A 22,300-nucleotide genomic window follows, 5' to 3' on the forward strand; every position below is an offset into this window, starting at 1 on the left:
GAGGTTTATCCCTTCTTGAAGGCGTTGCTACCGAACAAGTCGACTTAGTCATAGGTGCAAATTTTGTATCTTGTAATGGTTCGTACATGGTTCATTTGGTAAGTACTCCATGTAATAATTAATAAAAAATGATTGTGTGCATCACAATGATGCAGAAGCCGAGGTGTTTCAACCTCCTTTCCGAAAAATTATAAGCAACAAGAAATAAATGCACTGTTGAGTTTGGTCTCTCTTAGGCTCTCACATGTTCATGCCCAAACTTGCGACCAGAAGCTAGCCTTGAAGGCCCTCATGTGCCCCAATAAAGCACCGTAGACACTAGAGCCATGCCGCTCTTCTTTTCGACCAAGATCACCATATCCAGGCTGCTTAACATGGCATGATATTCACCCTGCTTGGCTCTCACCACCCAAACTCCACTGATGCTTGAATGTTCACTTTCAAGTGTTGATGAGAATAAAAGTTGCTTTCTTTAATAGGGGTAGCCTTAAAGTTGAAGATGGTCGAACCATGAGAATTGGAGAGGATATCTTAATAGGGATACACCTTTAGCCCTGCAATATCCATGTATGTACAAAATTGTGCAATGTAAGGATGCTTTTGTGAGTATACTATTGGGATGTCTCCTTGAAGTTCATGTGAGCTATGGATCAGGGATAGATGGACTGCTAGGCTATATTTAGTATGCAGGTTGATGAGGTCACTTAATTAATGAGTGACACATGTTTTATTAGACCATGTATATGGATTTAATTAATTCTAGGCTAGTCTTTCGTTCAAAGTGTATCTATTAAACCAAAGTACCACCAAAGGCTAAAATTTGCATGTGTTTAGTCCATAGGGGGTGTTATTCTCACGAAAGATAAGCTGGCAAAGCGCAAGTGACAAGGCAGTAAACAATGTTGTTTGTTTGACCAGGAGGAAACGGTTCACCATTTGTTTATTGCATGGCAGTTTGCTATGCTTCCGTGGTGTATGATTCATGTGGCGTTTAACCTACCCCGCCTACTAGCATCTATAATACCTAAATAATTCATCCCCATTAACATATTTCTCTTGACATGCAGCCTATCCACCTCAGCAATGTGCCATACCATCAATTCTCCACCCACCTCCTGCATGCATTCCACTCATACACGCTCACGTGTGAATCGAGTTTCTCTCTTCCATGTATATGTAGTAGCATTGATCTATGCCATGCATCCACGGTTGGCCGGCCACTAGGCCCACTATCAATGCAATGATTTTAAATGAAAATACGAACCTGTTTAGTGGAGCCTTTTCTTCTTCCATTGCAAGTTCTGATTTTAATGCCGATCACTAGATGTGTTTAGTGGAGTCTTTTCCCCTTCCCTTGCAATCATGTCTTCTCTCCCAATCATCTTCTTGATACTAACAGTGGCTCAACTTGATCGAGCCGAGCGCCCGCTGCAACCATGAGCGTCGAGCAGGGCCGGCCCTGGGGCATGGGCAGAGGGGCGATGGCCCAGGGCCCAGGCCGGAGGGGGGCCCAGGATGTAGTACACATATAGTATAGCCCAGCAAAAAAATAGACACGGGAAAAATTATGAGAGGAAGAAAGCAAGATGAGCTCGCCCCATCGGATCGCCTGGTAATGCGTAGCGAAGCGTCATGCACGCAAGTCACAGCCACTCGATGCACGCGCATGTGTTAAACAAATCAATCGGAATGTCTGGCTTTCCCTTTCTTCTCGAAAATAATCTAACTTTTCCCATTCGTCGCTCGTCGATTCTTGTTCGTCGTCTCATCAGCCCGTCGCCCCGTCGTTCCTCGCTTGGTGCCTCAGCCGCTCGTTGCTGCCGCGGCACGCAGCAATCCGACAACTCGGCCTTCGAGCAATACGGAAATACATATGTATGCGAACACAGGTCTGTACCCAATATCCATGTTCGGATGTTCTTAATCCATTCATCCATCTCCAATTTCAATAGTTTCTTTAGTACGTATATTGAACTATTCATCCCATGAAGTATCTATTTTTTGATGTATAATTTTCTGATTCAATCTTTCATAGTATGTATTCAACCATCCTAATTTTTTGTCATTTTGTGTACATGTTTAGGGTTCTGATCATCCGATCTATAAAAATCTAATTCGTTGTCTACTCTTTGCTTCATAATATTAGGACATTAGCATGCCATGTTGCCTAAGAAGCATTTGTCGGGTGCTGAAAAAAGAAAAGAAAGAAAGAAATACATCTGAAAATTCAACCACTGAAGGGTTCTTTGACAAAGTATTTTACATCTTCAAGTATTGTTGATGTCAGTGAAGAACATAGGCAAGGAACTAATCCCGAGCATGAAAATTCAGATGTTAAGGTCAATGAAGATTGCGAATGTATACAGAGGAGCAAATAAATTTGTTTCCTATTTGAGGTAATCATGTCACGTTTGTTTTATTTTGCATTGTCCAACAACTATTGTAGTCAAATTTCAAACTAAAGATGTGTGGTTGAAAGTTTACTTTTAGTATTATGCAAATGAAGTTATATATATGTATCACGCAAACACACACACACACACACAAATTATATATATATATATATATATATATATATATATATATATATATATATATATATATATATATATATATATATATATATATATATATATATATATATATATGGATGGTCTTAGGACTTGGAGGGCTCATGTCGTCGAGTTCGTCTAGGGCCTCCCAAAACATAGGGCCGGCCCTGGCGTCGAGCGCTTTTCGTCCATCATATCTTTGGGATGATCTTGGGGACCTTCGCACCTACCTGACTAGGACCGTTTGATCCTATGCAGAGCTCCATTTATTGTCGTCATCCTCGCCGTTGTAGACCGCTGCCAAGTTCGTGGTCGCCTCCGTTCTTCCCAGTTGCAGCCAAGCACCGCACAGTTTATCAGGTGAGCCGCTGTTCCTTGCACACCTTTTTATTTATGTTCCTCCCTGCTGTCCAAATAGTGGAAGAACCAGTAACAAAGGCACATGGACGACGCTCGACACCGGCCGGCCTACCTTCCCCACCGTGGCGCCGCTTCCGGAGGAGGAAGCCGAAGAGGGAGGAGCAGTGGCTGCGCACCGCAAGAGGTCGGCAAAGCCGAGCATGCGCGCCAGGATCTCCAGCCAGACGTCTGTCTTCCGAGTTCCGACACCCTCACCAGCGAGAGCGTTGCGCGTGCGTGCATGCCTCTGCCGTTACGCGTGTGTGTAGGTGGTCGCTGGTACTAGCATGCACACGCATGCATGCAGATACAGGCAAGCATGATTCTTTTTTTTCTCTTTCTAATGGATTTATCTAGCTAAGAGATACATCCATATCATACAAGATTAGCTACAAACCTAATTGATTTAATAATATGTGATTTTTTTTTGCTTATACTGAACTTTCTTTCATCCTCGCAAAAATCCTCTTTATTACTATTTCTTTTTGGGCTAATACTAGTACTAAATATTTGAATCATATACTAGCAAAAGGGCCCGTGCGTTGCAACGGGAGAAAAATATATCACATGACTCTAGCCCAATAGCCCCATGGCTAAAAGCCCCCACAAGTTTACGTCCTCTATTTCAACACATCACATTACTCATGACAAACAGGAGCAGAACATGACGAATGGGCAACGAACGATGCAAAAGGAGAAAAATATTCTCCAATAAAATTTCACAAATTGTTCCGAGAAAAATGTAAAGCTAGTTTTTAATTTCACGGAAATGCCACTTCTAGAATGCATAAAAAACATAATCCGGCCAATCATTTTATATTGATATGTTCACACACTTAAGTTGTGCTATCATTGCCTCGTGTCCTGGCTTCATGTACTTATTGCACATTAAAAACATAAAAAACAGTAAATAAATTACCGTACCCAGATGCACCATTCTCATTGTTGCCCACAATCATGTTGACAGATTTGGAGTCCTGTCCTGGCTTCTTGTACTTGTTTGGGCACTTGTTGGCCCAATGTTCAACCGAACCACAAGTAAAGTAGCCCTCATCCTTCTTGTTCTTCTTGAAGGTCTTCTTACCCTTCTTCTTAAAGTTGGTATTCTGTTGGACACCGTTCTTTCCCTTGGGCTTGTGGGAGTTATGGTTTCTCTGGTTCACCATGTTGGCGACAGAAGTCCCTTCGGTCCCTTTTTCATGCGAGTCTTTTGCCCTCGAATTCTGCTCAACACTCAGATGGCCAATGACATTCTTCACAGAGAATTCACACCTCTGATGTTTCAGAGTGGTGGCAAAGTTCCTCCAGGAATTAGGGAGCTTAGCAATTATGCAGCCCGCGACAAACTTGCCCGGTAACTCGCACTTAAGAAGTTCAAGCTCCTTAACAATGCATATTATCTCATGAGCCTGCTCCAATACAGGACGGTTTTCAACCATCTTGTAATCGTGGAACTGCTCTATAATATACATCTCGCTCCCTGCATCGGCGGCCCCGAATTTAGATTCGAGCGCCTCCCACAAGTCCTTGGAGACATGCATATGTAAATATGCATCGACCAGTTTATCTCCGATCACGCTAAGAACTGCTCCGAGAAACACAACGGTAGCCTCCTTGAACGCCTTCTCCTATTCAGGAGCAATCGTTCCCGTGGAGACACCGGTGACCCAGAACACGTTCATAGCCGTGAGCCATAACGTGGTCTTAGTCTGCCAACGCTTAAAGTATGTACCAGTAAACTTATCCGGTTTCAGTGCAGCGGCAAAGCCACTTGCCGAAAAATTCCTACACAGAATAGGTTTTTGGATTGTTGAGTAAATAGGCAATTTCTCGATTAAATTAATCGACGAGTAAATCACTAGCATGACATTGACACAAGTAAACACATACTAATATTCAGTCAAGCTAGCACATACTACGCTAATTGCAGAAAGATCTACATATAACGCTAGCATGGCTAAAACAGAAAACAGTAGGAGCAGGATAAACGAGTTATACCCTCCAGCAGGCCATGCAGAGGCCGCGGCTTTGGTGGCGACAGCGGCGTCCTCGGCGGCCTTCTTGTCGGCTTCAGCTTTCTCGGCGGCGGCACGTTCAGCGTCGATGGACATGGTGATGATGAAGGCGACGCGGATGTAGAGGAAGTAGACGATCGGAAGCGAGCAGTCGGGTAATCGCTGCCCAAAAACCTATTCGCCCCTCACCCCGTACAGGAACCAGAAGGGCGTGGTTTCGGAGACCTGCTCTCCCGTCGACCGTGTACGCGACGGACGGGATGGAGTCACCGGCGGCAGCAGCAGCAAGGGAACGACGATGGGCGTGCGAGTGGAGCAGATGTGATCTGTTCGTGGAGGCTAGGGCCGCGTGGGAGACGTGGGCTCGACCCACGTCCGAGTCCGTGACAGCCCATAATCCGACGTCTCAGATCGTGGCCCAGCTGTCAGAGAACTCTCCGTTAGTGACTGGCAAAAATAAGCGCGTAGGTGTGAGCTCGGCTCAGCTTAATCCCGCAACCCGCGTCGCGTCGCGTCGTGACGAGGCGGGTGGCGGAGGAGGAGTGCGCGAGGGCCTCTTCTCTTCTCAAGCTCCAATAGGATGTAGAAGAGAAACCCTTATAAACCACTCCAACTCTCCTTCCACTAGCGGGTTGGGACTAAACTTCCCACTACACCTAGTGTCATATAACCCACATGGCCCTTAGAGATTTTTCAGAAATTGCTATATGGGCTTAGAGCCCATCTCAAATTTCAGTAGTGTACACAGAAATACACATCACATACTCCTGCCATCTCTCGCACACATGATGATCACATACAGACATGCTGTTGCTTCTGATCACAGATAGTCCTCTCCCTCAAACAAATACATCTATACGAATTGGGCTGCATATAATTAGGAGAACGTTATGGACCTCAAGGTGGGTGCAGAAATTTATCAGCTCAATCTACCTCCCATCACTGAAAAGACAGAAGAAAAAATTGCTTAGTTCTGAATTTCATTGAGCATCTAATAAATAATTTAGATAGTGATGACACATTGAGCTGGAATCAGTTGAAACAGAGGTAGTACATCATAGTCAGTTCGGTAGTGCAGTCACTACCCACTAAAAAAAGTAATGACATATCCTACAGGAAAACAACAATCAGAAAATGATTATAAAAAACAAATATGTTCCCCATAGTCCGTTGCCTATCGCTTAGAGCATACACGCACTGTGACATGTCTGATGAACATCACTGGACAGAACCTAAAACTGGAGTAACATGGAGCGACTTCAGAAAATGGAGCTAATGACGATGTATATGCCTACTTTCTGGTTCTAAAATTTCATGGTTCAGTTTACTGTTATTCTGCCCTACTTCAATCAAATAATCATGCAAACAAAGCATCCATATACATGCCAAGAATAATGCTAATTTTGGTGCTAACAGTAGGGGTGCTCAGGTGTATGACGTCAAGGAACACACTAACAGGTTGTTTTTCATGGAACTTTGTTCCTTTGTGAAATCTGAATATAGATGCAACTGGAACATAACTATCACTCAAACTTTTGACTATGTGTAGGCCCAAACTTGGTCGGATTAGCATGGTTCAGTTTAGAATAAAGGAACACCACAACAGATGTAAACTCCAAGGTGTAAGTCAATACTGAATCTTCAGATATGTGTCTTGTTCAGACAACAAACAATCCTGAACAAATCTCTAAAAAAAATTCAGAGATGCAAACATGCTAGCCTCAGGTGTAGTAACTTTCATGGGGAGAAATACCTCTGGTCTAGCCGCCTCAGGCGATGGAGGGCTCGACGGGTGTTCTTCTTCCGCCGGCGAACTCGGCATAGTACGGCTGGACGGATGATTTTCCTCCGCCAACGACATTGGATGTTCCTCTGAAAGTTGCAATGTGATGGGATTTGATGAAGATTCTGGTCGAGGGACGCGGCCTGATGGACGTTCCGGTCGAGGATCCCTCCTTATGACAGCGAAGTCCAATCCGGGTCGGGAACTACATGCTTTTGCCTTGGAGAAGAACAGAGACTCGAACTCAATTACATTTGAAATTGACTTATGTTGGAGAAGGACACGGTCTCCAATTCCATCCAAATCACGACACTGCACTGAAGATTTAGAGAACTGAAGCTGGCCTCGCTGTTGTGTTCGGGCGTCCATCCAAATCACGACACTGCACTGAAAATTCAGATAACTGAAGCTCGCTGTTGTGGACACTGAACCGAAAATTCAGATAACTGAAGCTCGCTGTTGTGTTTGTGTATCTATGTGATGGGGGGGGCCGTCAGGCAGGGATGTGTGCGGAGCGCCGGTTGCTGGCCAGGCCAGCGACGTGCTATGCCGTAGCTTCGCCGGTACCAGCGGTAGCGAGTCCATCTTCTCCTCGGCGTGGCGCCTAGCCGCACCAGCTCCACGCCAATCACCTCGGCCGTCCACTCCTCGCGCACCACCGACTGCACCAACCGCAGCAGGTCCAGCGTGCCGCCGTCGCCATCCTGCAGCGACGCGTGCGTCAGGGACTTGCCATTGAGGAGATCCAGCAAGAGCACGCCCAGAGAGTGTCGCCGCGCGTCCACCACCTCCGGGGCGCGGTAGCCGTCGACGCCCGCATCACGTCCTCAAACCACGGCGGCCGCCCCTGCCATTGGAGGCGCGTTCTGCTGCTGTGCTGGAGCAGCGCCCCGAATAGCGGGACCTTGAGGTCGCCAAGCAGAACGGAGAAGCTCCTGCCGCCTGCCTGGCCTGCCGTCGGGAGGAGGACGACGAGAGGAGCGCCCGTTCGTCCGCCGCTTGGGCCACGGCAGCTCATTCGGCCCAGCCGCCCGCGAAGTCGTCGTCCATCTAGAACCGCATCACCCCGCCTGCCTTGGAGCTCGCCGCCTCCAACCACCTCTCCATCGTCCTTCGCCTCGATCCGTCCGTCCCATCTCCGGATGGCGCGCCGGAGAAGCTGGGCCGTAGATGCCTCATCAGGCTGCTGGCTACCTTCGCTGCCGCGGCGACATCCTCCTCATCCTGATTCTCTCCTTCCTCGTCGGCACGGCCTTGGGGTCTGCGCTGGTGGGTGACAGGTGCGCCTCCGGCTCGTAGTCCCCGTGCGGCGCCAGGATGCGCTGTGCCTCAAGCTCCCCACTCGCCGGGGCCCCTGCTCCGCCACCTCGTCCACCCGTTCGCCGCGACCACCTCCAACTGCCGGTCTGAATACCAAGAAACAGAGGATACGCGGAAGGGATTTTTTTTACCGAATCGTTTTCCCCAGAGCCACTTACGTAGGTAGTGTGGGTTCAATTTCCGAAAAGAGAAGGGTCTTTCCGTTGCAACGCACGACCAGAAGCTTTATATTATTATTACTAGCACAAATGCCCGTGCGTTGCAACGGGAGTGCAGAAAAAAATATAACGGCCCAATATGATTAGTATGAAATGATGGGTGAGAAAAAAAAGATGAAAGACGAAGCTTCGGAGGCTCGCTACTCTAAACTTGTAAGGATGATGCTAACAAAATGATACAATAAAATGACACTAAACTTTTTCTTTGGAATGTTATTCTGATGACCTCACCAGTGATGTCAGAGTTGGCAACATCTGATTCACGTCCACATATGGCACAGATCTTGGTGTATGGCCAACGAAACAATCAGATGAAGGATAATGTCTAGATTGTTGACGGTATCTAAATTAGTATATTGGTGTGAGTTATTAAAAAATTTCTCACCAAGTGCAATATGCATATCAATTCGATGTCAAGAGAAAATGCGTGAAAAGACACTACGCATTAACCTTACACAGGATTGATCGAGAAACAAATTAACCCAGGTTATTCGACTGCTCCAATTAGCAGTTTGTAAAGAAAAATCAATCAGGAATTTAGGGCCCACAAAGTGGGTAAGGAAAAAAAAATCCCCTTTGATCTTGGCCATCACACAACAAACTTATCATTAAACCGCGCCAAAGCAAAGGGGTATTTATAATTTTTATAAAACTAATCTAGTCGAGCTGGACCTAAGGGCCGCCCTACATGAGCTACACTCTGCACCTACTTCATACATCGTTCCTCATAATCCAACTTGCTTTTAATTGTATTTTTTTCTAGAATGCATTAACATCTTCTTTTTAAAACACACGGACACTTTCTTAAATCACATAACCTTTCTAAAACTACAAAACTATTTAACATGCAAACACTTTTAGAATTACATGAACATTTTTAAAAAGGGTGATTTTTTTAAGAAAATGCGAACAATATTTCAATACATAAACTCTTTTTTAAAAACTAATACAAACAATTTAAAATGCAAAGGCACTTTTTGAAAAATCTTGTATTTTTTCAAAAAGCACAAACACATTTTAAATTACAGAACCATTTTTTAAAGTATGCAGACACTTTGTAAAATTATATAAGCAGATTTCACGAAAAAATACGAACCACTAATTCTGTAGGATGCATGTATAGAACTTGAATCCACGTACATATATGGATTCTGTATCCAAGAAATAACCTTTTTAGCACAAAATAAAAAAAAATCTATCTATACCTAATATCTTGTGTGTATCTGCGTATAATGAACTCAGAGGTATTCATCTGTCCGCTCAACATGCGTGCACGCCAGCGCTAACACGTTGGTTGATAGCCAGAAGAAACCAGATGCCTCGCTGGCGCTCCAGCGTTATGGTTCCACACGCCATCGACAACCCAATAATACTATAAAGAAACATCCATTCCCCAACCCCGACGAGCTCCTCCTCGGGATGCGCCGCCTCTGCCGGCTGCACCCACCGCGGCGTTCATTCAGCATCGATGCCCGACGGCGGCAGCAACCTCGCCGGAGAACCACGGCCCCACTTCGCAACCTCTTTATTTTCGCTTTTATTCTTCCCGTTTCATCCCCCCTCTCTCTCTACTCCCTCCCACAGGAACGGGCCATGGTCGCCTCAAGTAGGCCCCAACCGCCGCCGCCGGTCTCTACGAAGAGCTCGCGCCACCGGATCTGCGGCCTGCGCTGTCCCCATTCCTAGATTCGGTGGAGTTCACCCGCCATCCCGTGCCTGCACGCCCAAGCCGATGCGCACCCCTCCCGCGGGACGCCGCTTTGCCCCGCCGTGCATCCCAGGTTGGGTAACAGGGTCCTATATTGCTCACCAGCGGCATATCCTTTTTTTCATTATCATCCATCCATCCATCTTCCTCCTTTTGATTTCACTTTAAGATCATCTTCTTTCTCAGTTTTAATTTCTTTGCCCACTGTCGCCTATTGATCCCAGCCGGGGCTCGGAGTTGGATGGTCAAGAAAGGAGGACATGGAGCGAGGCGTTCTTGGTGGCCGTGCACACGGGGCAGGTGTTCACAGCGGGTTCGCACACGCCGCACAGGGACAGGTGCCGGCAATGGAGCAGCAGAACGCAGACGTCCCACGGCGACGGCGCATGGGGGTTTACAGCAGCTGGTGCACGGAGGCCGGCAGCGATGACCTCGTGGCTCTTAGCGACGCCAAGCCACGCCTGGCCCTCTACTGTCATCTGTACAGTGTACACATGCCATGGCGGCCGCGCCATCAAGCTCCAACACCAAGCCAAGCCACGCCTGGCCCTCTGCCGTCATCTGGACGCATGCCATGGGCCAAGGTGGACACGGTCCGGGCCGGTCCGGTCCCTGACCGAGCCGCCGTTTGGACCGGCCGCCGGCGGGCCGAACCGGACCGGACCGACCAGCGCCGCGGTCCTCTTTTCAGGCACCGGACCGATGGTGGTGAAGCTCGGGCCGGACCGAGAGGACCGCCCATGCAGGCATATGGCGACGGTGAGCGGCGGTGCATGGCGACGGCGAGCGGCGGCGCACGTCCGCAGGAGTCTAGGGGGCACGGGAAGGAGAAGGAGAGGGAAAATAGCCGCGGGCCTCGCCCTCGCCACGCTCGGCATGGCCGTCTCCAGGCTAGCCGAGAAGAAGCGCATGGACACCTCGAGCGGTGCCGGCGGCGGCGTCACCATCAGGCTCAGCGCGTTCTGGCTGGTGCCCCAGTTCTTGGTGGTGGGCGTCGGCGAGGCGTTCGAAGACCCCCGAGAGGATGAAGTCCATAGGCACGGGTCTGTTCCTGGCGTGGCTCTTGTTGCCTCCTGATTCCAAAGAAAAAAACTTGTTTCCTCGTTGTTTCCTATTTTGTGTCACGTTAATTCTGTTGCCTCGATAGGATTCCACGTTGCAGGTTTGTTGCATGTGCCATATCTACCTTTTTTACAATGTGCATGTTACAAATAAGTAGTGCATGTCACGTATATGTCCACGTTCATTTGTAATAGATTGACTCGTACATGTTCTGGCCTGCCTCTGATCGGTGGCACGCGTTAATAGGATCGTGGGGAGGCGTAGAGGTAGGAATCGGTCATGATCTCCGAGATGTGTGGATCGCACGGAATAAAAGGAATGAATAACCGCTGAATGCGCGCGTCGCTGAATCGTGTGCTGCGCTGCTTCGGTTAACCGTGTGGGACCGATCCAAAACCGGACCGGATCCGAAGTTTTTTCAGGCTGATATTTGGTAACCGGACCGGCCACTTTATTCAGCGGGCCAAGACCGATCGGTCCGGTCCTCAGCGGGCCACGAGCGGGCCAAAAAGCCTGCTCGTGGCGTCCACCCTGAGCTATGGCGTCCGCGCCCTCAAGCTCCAGCACCAGCCCCGCCTTCCTACGCCGCGCCGCTGCCCGCGTTCCTCTGCTCCGACTGCGCCCGACACCCGTGCCGGCGACCCCTTCGGCCCTTGCCACGCCGGCGACCACCAAGAACCCCGCCACCTCCTCGCCTCCGCTTGCGACGGAGACCCGCGGGTGTGGGAGCCGGCAATGGCCGCGGCCTCGAGTGTCTCCAGCGGGGTAGGCGGTGGCGGCGAGCTGCGGCGGGGCTGGGGCCGGCGGCTCGCGGCAGGGGGTGGCGGAGTGCTAGAGGTGGAGATGCGATTGGGAGTGTTTTTTTTCTATCGCTCGTAACTGTTCGGGTTGACCTTGGACTGCGGGTTGATTCATATAAACTTCAAGGGCTTTTATGCAAAAGTACTAATGATGGATGACCATATATAAGCGATAGCTGCTTTATTAGTAGGTAAAGATTTATTACCACTTGTCATCACCATCAAACAATGTTCGTCAATGAGACATCATATAACAAGTTGGTCACTAGTCATAATCACAGCTCCTCATCATCATTATCAACTCTAACACATTGTAGCACATAATAACACATTCTAGCTACGACCTACTCCTCTCATAGGACCTACTCTACACTCTCTTAGGTAAAATATCATAAAACAAGATAGGCATTGACGCTGCATTAAGGAAAATTGACTCTCCATAATAAAGAACGGAGATCATCTTGTCTCCAAGTCTTGGCCTACGTACAATGTTGCTTCCAAGTAGCTCTCTATGATGGTTCAAACATTTTTTGAAATCATCTATTATCATGGCTTTCTCGCTTTTAGAAATCCGGCATGGACATGAGTGGTGTGGATACTGCGGCTGACCTGGCCGTGGTGGCCGTAAGCTCATAACATTAACGCGACCTCTCGTCAACATCAGATGAGGCACACAATCCATCGGGACTTTTGTTCAAAAACACAGTAATAACTTTGTAGTTAGCAATATAGTTTAGTTTTAGAAGAATTTATGCAAAAGATGCACGAATGTCATAATAGTTGAAAATCTTTCCATGATATCTCCAATGATGTTACCGTAGTTCAACACGTGCACTAGTGGCACGTATTGACCATAATGTGGAGGAGTTTGATAATAGCTATTGTAATTCTCAATATCAGTAAAAAATGCGATAAGACCATCTTGCTCCTTATAAGTTAATTGTCCTTCATCATTGTAGTAGTAGGTTCTGTCTAGCATTTTCCGTACATTTTTTGAAGAATGAAAATAAGATGTCAATGGAAATAAACTGTCAAATATTTTGAAATAAACAATATAAATTACTTAGTAAATATGTTTAATAAACTCACACAGCGGTAGAACTGGAAGCGTGTCAACAAGGACCCAAATGGTCATATCATTTTCGTCGATGTCAGGATCACCAAGATCGGAGGTGAGAAGCATACCCTCATGAAAATCATACGCCTTGCAAAGGGCTTCACAATTCACGCAACCAAAATTGGATGAGTTCACAGAATTGTATAGATTTACAGCAAAATCATAACCATGATGGGTCCTTAGTTGAATTATCTTTGTCTCCATTCTTTCATGATCTTCAAAACCCATCTTCTCCAAGACATAGCGTCTTGCATGGCATGGGATAAGCTAGTCGAATTATAGAAGACGGAAATTACACGTTGAAGGAGCAGAGAAGTCGTGCAAAAAATAACAAAAAAACTTATCGTCGTTGCGTACCGTTTCAACACCGAAGGTCTCTTGGAGCTTGATGCTGAAGCGCCGACCTTCTACCAAGTGAGGCCTGTCGCACAGATTGCGCTTATCTTCACAGTACTCGCACATAGCGAATTCCCTTTCGTCGTCAGACATTTCCTAATAGGTAATTAATAATCCATCATCGAATACATATATAGTAATTTGTAGCAAAGTTCATCATATAACAACTAAAACACCTAAAATTTGTAGTTTGTAGTAGTTTGTAGCAAAGATCATCATATAATACATCATGAATACATATATAGGAGTCCTCTGCCGAGGCGACGACGAGGATGCGGGATAGGCATCGTCGACGTCGAGAACAAAATGGTTAATTATGAAAACAAAATTAATAAACGCAATAAGCAAAATTTGGCATGACCTTTGCTATAAACAGGACATATCGAGCGCCTGAAATTTGCCCGAACGTAAACGAATTGACATTTCTGGCAAAACATAGGCCACTCGGAAAAATATGACATGTCCACTGCAAATTTGCATATAACAGGAAAATTTGCTTTAACTAAAAAAATAACAACAATTTCTTTAACTAAAAAACACCTATAATTTTGTTAACTACACCTAAAACAACTAAAGCACTTAAAACTCTTTTAAATACACTTAAAACACCTAAATTCTATCAACTACACCTAATTAAAAATCTAGCTAAATTTATGTCCTAACTTTAAAACCTAGCTAAATTTAAAAACCTAGGGTTCATACAAATTAACTAGGGTTCATACCTAATCTGTCCAAGCAAGGGTTCGATCATGCATAACCTAAATTATTCTAATAACCTACATTTTTTCAACTATAGAATTCAAAATAACTACTCTAATAACTATAACTAGGGAGGGAGGGAGGAGAAGGAAGGAGGGAGGAGTACCTCTTGGTGGAGGAGGGCCGGTGCGGGAGGAGAGCCGGCGCAGGGGGCGGGGCGGCGGGCGGAGGAGGGAGGCCGACGCAGGGGAGCTGGGCGGCCGGCGGGGAGGAGGTTGGCGCGGGCGAGGGCGGCCGACGCAGGGAGGAGGGCCGGCGCGGGGGACGGCAGTGCGGGGGCCGACGGCGGCGTGCGGGGGATCGAGAAGGCTGGAGTGTGGGAGTGTGAGTGAGAGTGAGATGAGGCCGGCCGGGCCGGGGGGCGCGGGGGGGGGGGGGGGGGGGGGAGTAGTGGGCTTAACAGCAGCGCGGGAAATGGGCCAGCGCTACTGCTAGGCCCACTTGCTGTAGCGCAGGTTGGACGACAGGCGCTGCTGCTATTTTTTGACCGGGGGGTGTGGTGTATTACCCTTAGCAGTAGCGTGGTGCTGTGTAACAAGAGCTGCTGCTAACTGATACCAATAGCGCTCTTTATAGCCATCGCTACTACTAACTAGTAGTAGCGTGGGGTTATAAACAAACGCTACTGGTAAACTTCTATGTATAAGCGTTTTCCTAGTAGTTATCTACAAAGCTTAAATTGTCGCAAAATGTTTTCGACAAGTTCAAATTGTTGACTACGATGAGATTTTCTCACTCGTATCGATGCTTAAAAGTTTGTCCGAATCATGTTAGCAGTTGCCTCATTTTATGAAATCTTGCAAATAGATGTCAAAATTGTATTCCTTCATGGATTTCTTAAAGAAGAGTTGTATATGATGCAACCAGAAGGTTTCGTCGATCCTAAAAGGTGCTAAAAAAGTGAGCAAGCTCCAGTGATCCATCTATGGACTGGTGCAAGCATCTCGGAGTTGGAATATATGCTTTGATAAAGTGATCAAAGCATATGGTTTTATACAGACTTGCGGTGAAGCCTGTATTTACAAGAAAGTGAGTGGGAGCACTACAACATTTCTGATAAGTATATGTGAATGACATATTGTTGATCGGAAATAATGTAGAATTTTCTGAAAAACATAAAGGAGTGTTTGAAAAGAGTTTTTCAAAGAAAGACCTCGATGAAGCTGCTTACACATTGAGCATCAAGATCTATAGAGATAGATCAAGACGATTGATAAGTTTTTTCAATGAGTACAAACCTTGACAAGATTTTGAAGTAGTTCAAAATGGAACAGTCAAAGAAGGAGTTCTTCCCTGTGTTGCAATGTGTGAAGTTGAGTAAAGACTCAAAACCCAACCATAGCAGAAAATAGAAAGAGAATGAAAAGTCATTCCCTATGCCTCAGTCATAGCTTCTATAAAGCATGCTATTCTGTTTACCAGTCCTATTGTATACCTTAGCATCATTCTGGCAAGGGAGTACATTAGTGATCTAAGAGTAGATACCTGGACAGCCGTCAAAATTATCCTTAGAGGACTAAGGAAATATTTCTCGGTTATGGAGGTGATAAATGAGTTCATCGTAAAGAGTTACATCGATGCAAGCTTTTACATTGATCTAGATGACTTTAAGTCTCGATTTGGATACATATTGAAAGTGGGAGCAATTAGCTAGACTAGCACCGTGCAGAGCATTGTAGACATAGAAATATGCGAAATACATACGGATCTGAATGTTGTAGACCCGTAGACTAAACTTCTCTCACATGCAAAACATGATCACTCTTTGGGTGTTAATCACATATCGATGTGAACTAGATTATTGACTCTAGTAAACCCTTTGGGTATTAGTCGCATGGAGATGTGAACTAGATTATTGACTCTAGTGCAAGTGGGGGACTGAAGGAAATATGCCCTAGAGGTAATAATAAAGTTATTATTTATTTTCTTATATTATAATAAATGTTTATTATTCATGTTAGAATTATATTAATTGGAAACATAATACATGTGTGAATACATAGACAAACAGAGTGTCACTAGTATGCCTCTACTTGACTAGCTCGTTAATCAAAGATGGTTGTGTTTCCTAGCCATAGACATGAGTTGTCATTTGATAAACGGGATCACATCATTAGGAGAATGATGTGATTGACTTGACCCATTCTGTTAGCTTAGCACTTGGTCGTTCTAGTTTACTGCTTTTGCTTTTTTCATGACTTATAAATGTTCCTATGACTATGAGATTATGCAACTCCCAATTACCGAAGGAACACTTTGTGTGCTACCAAACGTCACGACGTAACTGAATGATTATAAAGGTGCTCTATAGGTGTCTCCAATGGTACTTGTTGAGTTGGCATGAATCGAGATTAGGATTTGTCACTCCGATTGTCGGAGAGGTATCTCTGGGCCCTCTCGGTAATGCACATCACTATAAGCCTTGTAAGCAATGCAACTAATGAGTTTTTGCGGGATAGTGCATTACGGAACGAGTAAAGAGACTTGACGGTAACGAGATTGAAATAGGTATTGAGATATCGATGATCTAATCTCGGGCAAGTAACATACCGATGGCACAGGGAACAACGTATGTTGTTATGCGGTTTGACCGATAAAGATCTTCGTAAAATATGTAGGAGTCGATATGAGCATCCAGGTTCCGCTATTGGTTATACGTATGTTGTTCCGCTATTGGTTATCCAGTTCTCGAACCTGTAGGGTCCGCACGCTTAACGTTCGGTGACGATCGGTATTATGAGTTTATGTGATTTGATGTACCGAAGGTAGTTCGAAGTCCCGGATGAGATCGGGGACATGACGAGGAGTCTCAAAATGGTTGAGACGTCAAGATCGATATATTGGACGACTATATTCGGACATCGGAAAGGTTCCGAGTGATTCGGGGATTTTTCGAAGTACCGGGGAGTTATGGAAATACGGGGAAGAAGTATTGGGCCTCATGGGCCAAGTGGTGGAAGAGAGGAGGGCAGGGCGCGCAGCCCCCCTAGCCCAAACCGAATTGGACTAGAGGGCCATCCCCCCTTTCCTCCTTTCCTCCATCTCCTTCCTTCTCCCCTTCCCCCTTCCTTTCCTCCTCCTAGTAGGAGTAGGAAAGGGGAGTCCTACTCCTACCAGGAGGAGGAGTCCTCCTCCTGGCGCGCCCTACAGGGGCCGGCCAGCGTCCCCCCTTGCTCCTTTATATACGGGGGCAGGGGGGCACCCTCGAACACACAAGTTGATCATTGATCCCTTAGCCGTGTGCGGTGCCCCCCTCCACCATAATCCACCTTGATCATATCATAGCGGTGCTTAGGCGAAGCCCTGTGTCGGTAGCAACATCATCACCGTCATCACGCCATCGTGCTGACGAAACTCTCCCGTGAAGCTCTGTTGGATCGGAGTTCGTGGGACGTCATCGAGCTGAACGTGTGCTGAACTCGGAGGTGCCGTGCGTTCGGTACTTGGATCGGTCGGATCGTGAAGACGTTCGACCACATCAACCGCGTTCTCTTAATGCTTTCGCTTACGGTCTATGAGGGTACGTGGACGATACTCTTGAAGGAAATATGCCCTAGAGGCAATAATAAAGTTATTATTTTATTTCCTTATAACATGATAAATGTTTATTGTTCATGCTAGAATTGTATTATCCGGAAACATAATACTTGTGTGAATACATAGACAAACTAAACGTCACTAGTATGCCTCTACTTGACTAGCTCGTTAATCAAAGATGGTTATGTTTCCTAACCATAGACACGTGTTGTCATTTGATTAACAGGATCACATTATTAGGAGAATGATGTGATTGACATGACCCATTCCATTAGCTTAGCACGAGATCATTTAGTATGTTGCTATTGCTTTCTTCATGACTTATACATGTTCCTATGACTATGAGATTATGCAACTCCCGTTTGCCGGAGGAACAGTTTGTGTGCTACCAAACGTCACAACGTAACTGGGTGATTATAAAGGATCTCTACAGGTGTCTCCAAAGGTACATGTTGGGTTGGCGTATTTCGAGATTAGGATTTCCCACTCCGATTGTCGGAGAGGTATCTCTGGGCCCTCTCGGTAATGCACATCACATAAGCCTTGCAAGCATTGCAACTAATGAGTTATTTGTCAGATGATGTATTACGAAATGAGTAAAGAGACTTGCCGGTAACGAGATTGAACTAGGTATTGAGATACCGACGATCGAATTTCAGGCAAGTAACATACCGATGACAAAGGGAACAAAGTATGTTGTTATGCGGTCTGACCGATAAAAGATCTTCGTAGAATATGTGGGAGCCAATATGAGCATCCAGGTTCCGCTATTGGTTATTGACCGGAGACATGTCTCGGTCATGTCTACATTGTTCTCGAACCCGTAGGGTTCGCACGCTTAACGTTACGATGACAGTTTCATTATGAGTTTATATATTTTGATGTACCGAAATTAGTTCGGAGTCCCGGATGTGATCACGGACATGATGAGGAGTCTCGAAATGGTCGAGACATAAAGATTGATATATTGGAAGCCTATGTTTGGACATCGGAAGTGTTCCGGGTGAAATCGGCATTTTATTGGAGTACCGGGAGGTTACCGGAACCCCCGGTAACCTAATGGGCCTTAATGGGCCTAGTGGAGGAAGAGGAGAGGAGGCCTAGGGGCTGCCGCGCGCCCCTCCCACCCCAAGTCTGAATTGGACAAGGAGGGGAGGCGGCACCCCCCTTTCCTTTCTTCCCTCTCTTCCTTCTTCCCCAAGTCCTAATCCAACTAGGGAAAGGGGGGGAGTCCTACTCCCGGTAGGAGTAGGACTCCTCCTGCGCGCCTCCTCCTAGGGCCGGCCGCACCACCCCTTGGCTCCTTTATATACGGGGGCAGGGGGCACCCCTAGACACACAAGTTGATCTCTAAGATCGTTCTCTTAGCCGTGTGCGGTGCCCCCTTCCACCATAGTCCTCGATAATATTGTAGTAGTGCTTAGGCGAAGCCCTGCGATAGTAGAACATCAAGATCGTCACCACACCGTCGTGCTGACAGAACTCTTCCCCGACACTTTGCTGGATCGGAGTCCGGGGATCGTCATCGAGCTGAATGTGTGCTAGAACTTGGAGGTGCCGTAGTTTCGGTGCTTGATCGGTGGGCCGTGAAGACGTACGACTACATCAACCGCGTTGTCATAACGCTTCCGCTGTCGGTCTACGAGGGTACGTAGATCACACTCTCCCCTCTCGTTGCTATGCATCACTATGATCTTGTGTGAGCGTAGGAAAATTTTGAAATTACTACGTTCCCCAATAGTGGCATCCGAGCCTAGGTTTTATGCGTTGATGTTATATGCACGAGTAGAACACAAGTGAGTTGTGGGCAATATAAGTCATACTGCTTAACAGCATGTCATACTTTGGTTCGGCGGTATTGTTGGACGAAGCGGCCCGGAACGACATTACGCATACGCTTACGCGAGACCGGTTCTCCCGACGTGCTTTGCACAAAGGTGGCTAGCGGGTGTCAGTTTCTCCAACTTTAGTTGAACCAAGTGTGGCTACAGCCGGTCCTTGCAAAGGTTAAAACAGCACCTACTTGACAAACTATCGTTGTGGTTTTGATGCGTAGGTAAGAACGGTTCTAGCTAAGCCCGTAGCAACCACGTAAAACTTGCAACAACAAAGTAGAGGACATCTAACTTGTTTTTGCAGGGTATGTTGTGATGTGATATAGTTAAGACATGATGACAAATTTTATTGTATGAGATGATCATGTTTTGTAACTGAGTTATCGGCAACTGGCAGGAGCCATATGGTTGTCGCTTTATTGTATGCAATGCAATTGCGCTGTAATGCTTTACTTTATCACTAAACGGTAGTGATAGTCGTGGAAGCATAAGATTGGCAAGACGACAACGATGCTACGATGATGATCAAGGTGTCGCGCCGGTGACGATGGTGATCATGACGATGCTTCGAAGATGGAGATCACAAGCACAAGATGCTGATGGCCATATCATATCACTTATATTGATTGCATGTGATGTTTATCTTTTATACATCTTATCTTGCTTTGATTGACGGTAGCATTTTAAGATGTATTGGAGCAACACCAGATGTTATGAACGTCTGGCAGAGCAAAGCTGATGACTACTCGATAGTTCAGTGTGCCATGCTTTACGGCTTAGAATCGGGACTTCAACGACGTTTTGAACGTCATGGAGCATATGAGATGTTCCAGGAGTTGAAGTTAATATTTCAAGCAAATGCCCGGATTGAGAGATATGAAGTCTCCAATAAGTTCTATAGCTGCAAGATGGAGGAGAACAGTTCTGTCAGTGAGCATATACTCAAAATGTCTGGGTATAATAATCACTTGATTCAATTGGGAGTTAATCTTCCAGATGATTGCGTCATAGACATAATTCTCCAATCACTGCCACCTAGCTACAAGAGCTTCGTGATGAACTATAATATGCAAGGGATGAATAAGACTATTCCCGAGCTCTCCGCAATGCTGAAAGCTGCGGAGGTAGAAATCAAGAAGGAGCATCAAGTGTTGATGGTCAACAAGACCACTAGTTTCAAGAAAAAGGGCAAAGGGAAGAAGAATGGGAACTTCAAAAAGAACAGCAAGCAAGTTGCTGCTCAAGAGAAGAAACCCAAATATGGACCTAAGCCTGAAACTGAGTGCTTCTACTGCAAGCAGACTGGTCATTGGAAGTGGAACTGCCCCAAGTATTTGGCGGATAAGAAGGATGGCAAGGTGAACAAAGGTATATGCGATATACATGTTATTGATGTGTACCTTACTAATGCTCGCAGTAGCACCTGGGTATTTGATACTGGTTCTGTTGCTAACATTTGCAACTTGAAATAGGGACTACGGATTAAGCGAAGATTGGCTAAGGACGAGGTGACGATGCACGTGAGAAATGGTTCCAAAGTCGATGTGATCGCAGTCGGCACGCTACCTCTACATCTACCTTCGGGATTAGTATTAGACCTAAATAATTGTTATTTGGTGCCAGCCTTGAGCATGAACATTATATCTGGATCTTGTTTGATGCGAGACGGTTATTCATTTAAATTAGAGAATAATGGTTGTTCTATTTATATGAGTAAAATCTTTTATGGTCATGCACCCATGAAGAATGGTCTATTCTTATTAAATCTCGATAGTAGTGGCACACACATTCATAATGTTGAAGCCACAAGATGCAGAGTTGATAATGATAGTGCAACTTATTTGTGGCACTGCCGTTTAGGTCATATCGGTGTAAAGCGCATGAAGAAACTCCATACTGATGGACTTTTGGAACCACTTGATTATGAATCACTTGGTACTTGCGAACCGTGCCTTATGGGTAAGATGACAAAAACACCATTCTCCGGTACTATGGAGAGAGCAACAGATTTGTTGGAAATCACACATACAGATGTATGTGGTCCGATGAATGTTGAGGCTCGTGGCGGATATCATTATTTTCTCACCTTCACAAATGACTTAAGGAGATATGGGTATATCTACTTAATGAAACATATGTCTGAAACATTTGAAAAGTTCAAAGAGAATTTCAGAGTGAAGTTGAAAATCATCGTAACAAGAAAATAAAACTCCTACGATCTGATCGTGGAGGAGAATATTTGAGTTACGAGTTTGGTGTACATTTGAAACAATGCGGAATAGTTTCGCAACTCACGCCACCCGGAACACCACAGCGTAATGGTGTGTCCGAACGTCGTAATCGTACTTTACTTGATATGGTGCGATCTATGATGTCTCTTACTGATTTACCGCTATCATTTTGGGGTTATGCTTTAGAGACGGCCGCATTCACGTTAAATAGGGCACCATCAAAATCCGTTGAGACGACGCCTTATGAACTATGGTTTGGCAAGAAACCAAAGTTGTCGTTTCTGAAAGTTTGGGGCTGCGATGCTTATGTGAAGAAACTTCAACCTGATAAGCTCGAACCCAAATTGGAGAAATGTGTCTTCATAGGATATCCAAAGGAAACTATTGGATACACCTTCTATCACAGATCCGAAGGCAAGACTTTTGTTGCTAAATTCGGAAACTTTCTAGAGAAGGAGTTTCTCTCGAAAAAAGTGAGTGGGAGGAAAGTAGAACTTGATGAGGTAACTGTACCTGCTCCCTTATTGGAAAGTAGTATATCATAGAATCCGGTTTCTGTGACACCTAC

General features: G+C 45.9%; 1 protein-coding gene across 1 annotated transcript; it reads left to right on the forward strand.

The window, feature by feature from the left end:
* The first annotated feature begins 9,684 nt into the window (after nucleotides 1–9,684).
* LOC123150550 (uncharacterized) lies at nucleotides 9,685–11,107 on the forward strand. Its single transcript, XM_044570388.1, has 2 exons — nucleotides 9,685–10,068; nucleotides 10,220–11,107. Exon 2 carries the CDS (start codon nucleotides 10,422–10,424, stop codon nucleotides 11,070–11,072), a length of 651 nt encoding a protein of 216 aa, XP_044426323.1. The 5' UTR covers nucleotides 9,685–10,068; nucleotides 10,220–10,421; the 3' UTR covers nucleotides 11,073–11,107.
* Nucleotides 11,108–22,300: the final 11,193 nt, after the last annotated feature.

This window comes from Triticum aestivum, chromosome 7A (assembly GCF_018294505.1).
Source record: "Triticum aestivum cultivar Chinese Spring chromosome 7A, IWGSC CS RefSeq v2.1, whole genome shotgun sequence".
Classification (NCBI taxonomy): domain Eukaryota; kingdom Viridiplantae; phylum Streptophyta; class Magnoliopsida; order Poales; family Poaceae; genus Triticum; species Triticum aestivum.